The sequence below is a fragment of the Thamnophis sirtalis genome, unplaced genomic scaffold, assembly GCF_051295495.1.
Source record: "Thamnophis sirtalis isolate CommonGarterSnake01/CBP01778 unplaced genomic scaffold, rThaSir2_p1.2 scaffold_4, whole genome shotgun sequence".
In the NCBI taxonomy this organism is placed as follows: Eukaryota; Metazoa; Chordata; class Lepidosauria; order Squamata; family Natricidae; genus Thamnophis; species Thamnophis sirtalis.
Window position 1 is genome coordinate 102161649 of NW_028261384.1, and position 8183 is coordinate 102169831.

The window sequence follows — 8183 nt, forward strand, 5'->3', positions numbered from 1 at the left end:
AAACTGGGGCTCTTGCCAGTTTTCTACCATGCTTCAAATTATTTATGCTAGAAGGTTAAGTCCAGATGAAATACAAATATTTGCAGAGTAAAAACAACAGCTCTCAAAACTATACTTTTTTGCTTCCTATACTAAAAGTTGAGATCAATTTTCACTCTAGATGGATGAATTTATGTGCAATTGGCATGAAAGCTAGTTTACTTCTATTAGGCAAATAGATATGGTCATTAAAACCATATTTTGCCTAGTAACTGGGAGATATTTTTGTACCTAAGAACATAAAATTAAATTATTTTTCCAAAAATTATATCAACTCTCACTCTTACTTCACCATGTAGATTATTTTGGGTTAAATTTTTTTTTTTTTAAAGATCAATCCAAGAATTTCACTTCAGGTTTAGGATTAGGGGCATAACCCATTGAGATCATACTTAAAAACACGCACAATTTAGGAAAAGTAAGGAATTTGTTAAAGATACAGCAGGAAGCCTCGTGGTGCAGTACTTAGAATGCAGTACTGCAGGCAAACTCAGTCCATAGCTTGAAGTTCGATCATGACCAGCTCAAGGGTGATTCAGCCTTCCATCTTCCGAGGTCAGTAAAATGAGGACCCAGACTGTTGGTGGCAATATGTTATCACTGTAAAGCTCTCAGAGAGTGCTATAAAGCACTGTGAAGTGGTATATATAGTAAGTCTAGATCAGTATTTCTCAACCTTGGCAACTTGAAGATGTCCGGACTTCAAGTCCCAGAATTCCCCAGCCAGCAAATGCTGGCTGGAGAATTCTGGGAGTTGAAGTCCGGACATCTTCAAGTTGCCAAGGTTGAGAAACACTGGTCTAGATGCTATTGCTAGTGCAATTGCTATACAAGATTTTCAATAACTCATAGCAGATGAGAAAGAATCATTTTAGATTCTGAATGGTGCTGTTTTATCAAATTATATTGCCTACCATTGCAACTCTGCCACCCACTAGTTATGACTCACTCTATGAGCCCATTTCTTCCTCAAAATATTTTACCAGGTTGATATCAACCTATGGCATGAGGTTTACATTTGAGAGAGTGGGCATTTGTTGCTTTTTGATACTTAGATCTTCTGCTGTTCCACTTCACAATTTCTACCTCTGTGCTCTTTGCAAACAAATAATTAGTGAATAGTATTTCTTGTAATGATAAACAGTAGTTAATTTAGTCATAATGTATGTCATAAATCATAACTAACAGTGTCATAAAACATAGTAAACCATAAATTATAAATTACAGCGTCTGAGTACATGGGTCATATTAAGCCAAAAAGAACTAACCACATTTTCCTTAAAACCAGTAAATGGAGCAAAGAGTAAATAAGAAAAGATACTCTTTTTCTATTTCGGGAAATCCATGCCAACTGGACTGTTATGAATAAATGTTAATATGGAGAAGAAGGAAAAAGTCTCCCTCAACATCATATGCATGTGGAAGAACAGTGCATTATCTCCCACTAACCTTTGTGTGTCTTTGGTTTGGTTTGGTTTGAATGCCACTCCCACTCCTGGCAGTTTACAATAGTAACAAGCATAATAAAAACTGCATGAAGACTTGAATCGAACTGGGCTTAAAGGGCCTTTCAAAATTCTTCAACATATTCATGAATGGAAGAATTGGATAGACCATTTCTTTGACTTTCTCTAAGTGAGCAAAGAACTCTCCTACAAAGGATAGGACTTCCATTCTGTGGAGACACAAACATCACTCCTGAAAAAGCCACATAAGAAGAATTTTGGCTTGAGGTTGGTTTGAGGTATCAGAAGCCAAGGAGGCTGGAGAAACGCAGCCCTCTGTCACTTCTTAACTAAGGAAGCTCAAGAAGGCCACAATCTTTTCTTCTTTGAGCTTCCTCTGCCTGATTCTGGGTTTTCACAGGCAACCCTGTCCTCTTTTTCTGCTCTCCACATGTTTAGCTGGGAGGCCTGAAGATAAGTTGAACAAGGATTATTTTAAATGTCATAGCTCTCCATGCTATCTGGAGTCCCAGAACACACAGCAAGCTGCACTGTATTCCACAGAAGCTAAATGCTTGGTGCTTAGTAAGAGCTGTATGGAAAGGGTGAATGAATAGTCTTGTCCTTTACTCATTTGTAAGCCCAAATGGTGCTCAGATGACAATTTCTCAAAATTTGGAGCCACCATTCTTTCTTTCTACAAATGCATTGGGATTGTACCAAATGGGAAATCCTGGAACTAAAATGAATATTTATACATTTTTAATTTGAGAGATGTTCAGAACGGAATGGTTACAACATTAATTGTAATACAGACAAAGAAAAGAATATCAGGATATTAATGTTTATGTCTATGTGAAAATAATAGTGGTTATAATCTTACCTGGATTATTTATAATAATTCATATTCTGCCTTGCCCAGTGAGGTTCATGAAATTATCCAGGAAAACCTTCATCCAAACCTTGAATATGATTTATCTTTGAAAGTATATTGATCTGTTTATATTTCTTATAAATCACAGAACACAAACATCAATAATTCCATGCTTTTCAGAATGTTCTAATGCTATTTTAAAAAAAGATACTATAATATGTGCTAAAAAGAATATTTCATCAAAGGAATTTTACATGAAATGCAAACCTAGATATTTTATTGTGAAATCCATCTACAACATTTTTGCGCCAATCTCTCTGTGTGTGTGTGTGTGTGTGTGTGTGTGAGAGAGAGAGAGAGAGAGAGAGAGGGAGGGAGGTAGGTAGGGAGGGAGGGAGGGAGGGAGATTATACAGAAATAGGATGGAATAAATTCACATGACAAAAAAAGTTTGAGTCTCCATAGTAAATGATTATCTATGGCTCTCATAATAATAGCTGATAATTTCCCCTTTCCCCCTGGGCTTTCCCCCTGGACCATGCACAATTGCTGAGGATTGTTGTGGACAGCTAAAGCCTTAATGGTGTAGGGTCTGCTTGGGTGGGGAATTGGACTAGATGACCTACAAGGTCCCTTCCAATTCTATTAATCTGTACCATCTGTATTCATTTTAAATTTGTCACATTGTTCTGGGGCTATGTGTGTGGCATTGCCACAATTGCTAAAACCAACTTTGGGAACATAGAACAGGTAAATGAGTGAGTGACTCGCATGCAGTTATGATCTTTTTTTTTAACCTTTATCTCAAACTCATTCCTCAATTTCAGGTCTTAAAGGAGATGGGAATCTTTACACTAGCCTGCCCCCTAACAAACGCGAGGAGGTTGAAAAGCTGTTGAACGGTTCCACAGAGGAGACATGGCGTCACCTGGCCGGAGAACTAGGCTACAAGGAAGATCACATAGACTCCTTTACACAAGAGGAATACCCCGTTCGTGCGCTGCTCTCTGATTGGTCCAGCAAGGACAGTTCCACCATGGATGCCCTTTATTCAGCCTTGCGCAAGATTCAAAGGGGGGACATTGTGGAAAGCCTTTACAGTGAATCCACTGCTAGCTCTCCAGTGTGAAGGAGGAAGAGGGGGCAGAGGTTAGCTCTCATTTAGCTCCTCATTTCCCCTGCCCCACTGGTGCCTCTTGGAAGAAGAACATGTGAAGGAAAAATAGAGCTCATTCTTTCCGGGGACACTGGAACAATCCTGTAAGCACTGATTGTTATTTAGTTATTTTTCCCTCTCTGCCCTACCGTCCTGGTATTTTCGTCCAATAGTTCCTGCTAGTAACAGATAATAAGATGGTAAAAGCAAATGAAAGAAGGGAAAGGAAATGGATGTCTTGTTTATACTCTATATGCTCCTTAAAATCTCCTGGACCTATAGTGGACTGCTGATTCTGAACTGAGACAAGAATGAAGAAAGATATCCGTCCAAAGCGAATTGCTTGACTTCTCTTTCAGGTGCCTCTGACATTCATCCCATGTGCTTCTCTCATGATCCCATCGACATTAGTTCTCTTTCTTCTCTTGTACATCTTCTTTCCTTCAGCCACCAGTTTACCCTATTCAAGCACATCTGAAATCAGGAAAAAAACAAACCAAGGAGACCAGCCAGATATGCTACAGAGTGATGAAGGATTCAAAGAAGGCAGAGAGAGCAGGAATGCTGGGCCTGAAACTAGGAGACATATGGTGTTTAGAGGACAAAGTGAACATTTGTTTTGAGGCAACCTCCTGGAGGGTCTCTGAGTGGGGAGAAAAGAAATGTGGACCAGGTTTCTAGCTATCAAAACTGACAATATGAAGATCAAAGTGAGAAGTTAAGGGATGGAACCCAAAGAGAAAATAACCACATTTCCATCCAAGTATTGGTGACCACATCAAGACTATATTTGATCCTACCCTTGTTTTCTTGCTCAGATTCATTCTTCCTAGCTAATAAGGATTTTTTTAAAAACCCTTTTCTCTTTTTCTCTTTTTGGGTCTGACTCAAACCAGTTTAAAGTCATATAAACCCTTGTTTAAAGGAGCCAGATAGTGGCCGCCTTGCGTCGCCATGTGCAAATGGGTGGCAATATAAATTTCCTAAATAAATAAAATAAGCCACACTGATGAGTGGACCTAATCAGAAGCAAACAAAGCAAGTGGTCAGACATATTCATTCATTTTCCAAGGTATGCTGCTTTGATGAAGCCACAACCTCTACGTTCTTCTTCAAACTGGTAAACCAATCACTGTGTGTTAAGAAGCTGTTATCTCTATTGCGTTATAAGGGGAAGCAAGCAAAAAAAAAAATCCCTTAGTGGCCTTACTGCACAAAGTAGGGAGCAATCTATATGAAAACATAGCTATTCTCAGAGGTAGAATTTTGTTGAATGTTATTCCTGTGTCAAGCCACTAAAGCAACCTGGTATTTTCTGTTTTCAAATATTAGAGGGATATGACAGTACTATGGGGATAACATGGTGGGGAAATTCTACAAGCTAACAAGAATCACCAAAAGCTCTTGGGCAAAAAAGAGAGAGAGAGAGAGAGAGAGAGAGAGAAAGAACTAGAACTGAACATTTCCCTCCCTCTATTTGTATTACAAGATTAATGTTGCTTTCTTTTATTCTTATTTGGATGGTATTCATATAGACCGGATGAAAAGAAATGGTGGCATTTGAAAGCTGATAGGGTTTTAAACAGTTGACTGGGTTGTTCATGGGAATTTAGCTGCTCATCTTGTTTCTCTGATTTAAAACCATGGAGAAGAAATCTCTCCATCATATGTATGCACGCACACGTATATATAAATATATACTTAGAAAGTAATGGGAATACTTCCTGGGGAATGTTAGTTAGGAATGCTAATTAATTTCCTTTCTCAACCAAGAGATGATTAGGGAAGCTTGGCAGGCTGCACAAAGTGTTGCTATTCTGATCATTTTTCTGTCATCATACCAGTTTTAATGGTTTGCCTCATCAGAAAACTTTTATTTTAACCTTGACATTTTTGCTGTCAACAAAACTTAGTAGCAATTTTAAATAGGATAGTACAAACAGATTGAGAAAAGTTAATTACATTTTTGCTTTCTATTTAAAAACTTTTTACAGAACAACTAAAATCATGTCTTTATTCATAGAATGTTGCTATTACATAACAATGATAATAAAGCAACCAGAGGAAGAGCTAATAATATATCTAATGGATTCTTAAATTGTTTAGAAGAAAAATATGGAGATACATGGACGTACTTGTGGCCTTGCTGATTTTGGGTCTAATTACTGGCCCACCTAGCTTAACATTATTCTTTGATCTGGAAGCAATCTTCATTTATTCAGACATAAGCCTTTTTGTATCAATTCTGAAACCCAAGGTCCCTTTTTATGGCATGAAGGGCAAAATGCTTGTGAAGACACACAAAGCAGGCACTTTACCTCAGAAGTCCAACTCACAATCTAGTTCAACCTCCTCTTGGTATACAACTTGGAGATAATTCCAATGGCCCTTTTCTCTTCTTGTAGAGATATGTGCCTTGTGTTCAGTGACTATACCAAAGAAGCAAAACAGAGTGCCAAATGGTTTTGCTTTTCTTGAACATGCAATTAAACAACTCTGCCTTTTAAGATCTACATTAAGCCTGCCATTTTTCTTTGGGGACAACCAAATCTATACAGATTAAGAGATACAGGCAAGATAGAAACCCCACAGGAATTTCGGATTATAGCGAACTATAGCAAAATTTAGCAGGTAAATTTTGGCACATGACACATATGATTTGGAGCTTTTCCTGCAAAAGAGAGAAAGCCCTTCTTCTAAATAATATTCCTTATTGTTCCGAAGACAGAGTAGGAACAAGAAAACCAATAAATATAAACGACTGAATGATTAGTATTCCTGAATAATAAAACTACGAGGTATAAATTGTCATATTGTAACTGTGTTTTGCAACAGCTACATCTTTTCCCAAAATCATGTTTCCAACTGCATGATCCTAGGAAAAGTTGGGACTATTTTTTAAATGTTGCAGAGACATCCTATGTCAAAGCTTCTTTTTGGAATGAAATCAGAAATGTGGTACAGTTGTGTTAAATATCATAATCATGTGATTGATTTGCGCTGTTAGTACTTGCATATGAAGACCCCCTCCTCATATATGACTAAGAAGGACACAGTGTCAGTGAATTACAGTGCCTTTGGAGTACAACTTTTTCTTTTAATCCAGGAAATTTTTATGGGCTGTTCTTATGTTAACAGCCCATAAAAAGAGAGGGAAATATGATATGGCAAAGAAAGGCAGAGCTTAGTTGAAATTTGGCCTATTTTACCTGGAGTAAAATAGAGTATATCTCTATAGCAGAGCCATGCTTAGTTGTAAAGATACAAGTATAGAAGAGAATAAAATGAGAAAATAACACTTTATTATAATTCATTGTGGCATATGTCTCCATTTTATTCACTGCATTGAGCACAGTAAATCTGTGGCTTTTCTTTGTGGGTTCAGATGCCAGACTATCCAAAAAGCTCGATAGTTCCTGCTAGTCTCCTGCTAGAAGATTGAAGGGGAATAATTGGTTATTTTCTCGGGGCTACTTAAAATGTGTATGGGAGAGTGTGTATATATGCAATACACACACTTCCAGGTTAGAATCCATGTTGGATTTACAGATTTGGTGGATCCAGGAAAACCCTCCTCCATTCCATTGGAGAAAGGAAGTTTCCAAAGTTGAACTTCTTCCTTGAAAATTAGAACTTTTTCTCCAAAAAAGTTGGTTGAATGACAATTTATAGTTCAAACCATTTTATGTCTTCATTTGTTTATGTGGGGGTTTTATATCTTATCCCAAAATACTGAATAAATATTTCTCTTGACAGAAGCATTGGACTGGTTAGTAGGTTTCACTGTGGCTAGCTAGTAAGTTTCAATAAGATAGACTGGAGATCTACTCCCTTCACTTCTATGTTGGCAAGGGTGGGCGACTTAAAAGTGATGGGGAGGAGAAAAAGGTCACATCTGCAATGTAAATGTAAATGATTTTGTAACCGCTGCATGGCCATGTACATGTGTACTGCGCAAATATGAATAACCTTATGGATGTATTACAAAAATCAGATGAGGAAAGGGTACACTGTATTAAGTGTTCAGTTGAGGTTCCCCCCCCCCCGATGCAATTCGTGCATTTCAAGAGGTTTGAATTTCTCTGCCCTCATTCTTCCCTATTCCTTGAACCAAACTGACATCACAAAATATCCCCTAAATTTTGCAGCTCCTCCAAGTTTACTTTGCAATCAAAAAAGACAAACTGAGCAGATTTAGATAAACATACCTAATGGGCCTACAGCTGTTCCAGACATTTCGGTACAGACACAGATGTTAGCTTTTAATGATAAATATCCTGGAGTCCATGGCTGATGTTAAACTGTTATATATGTGTTTGAGTTCATTTCAACTAATTGATGAATTATAATTAGCAACTAATCAGTTTTGGTGATTAGTCAAGACTGCTGTGTGGCTAGATAGCAGCAAACCACTTTGAAGAGCAGCACCTTTGTTGAGTTATCATTCAAAAAAACCATTCAGTTTTATGTGTTGTATCCTTCTTCTTTTTCACAATAGCATGGGCTATTTAGTATCTGGGTGGTCTCTCGTCCAATTGCTGCTCTGATCCAAACCTGTTTACTTTTAGAAGCTCAGTTGAAGCAAAGGTACTTTCGTAAACATTGATTATAGCACTAGTAGAACATGTTTCTTCATCTGCACACTATAAAAAAGTGAAACTATAATTGA

The 8183-nt window shown here is 37.6% G+C and overlaps 1 protein-coding gene across 4 annotated transcripts in view; it reads left to right on the forward strand.

Annotated features, from left to right (window-relative positions):
- NGFR (nerve growth factor receptor) overlaps nucleotides 1-3733 on the forward strand; it is a 224468-nt gene extending 220735 nt beyond the window's left edge. For all 4 annotated transcript variants that reach the window (XM_087713613.1, XM_087713614.1, XM_087713611.1 and 1 more), the window contains one exon: nucleotides 3186-3733. In XM_087713613.1, the coding sequence (XP_087569739.1) occupies nucleotides 3186-3487 (302 nt within the window). In that variant the 3' untranslated portion in view covers nucleotides 3488-3733. The remainder of the gene's footprint in view (nucleotides 1-3185) is intronic.
- Nucleotides 3734-8183: the final 4450 nt, after the last annotated feature.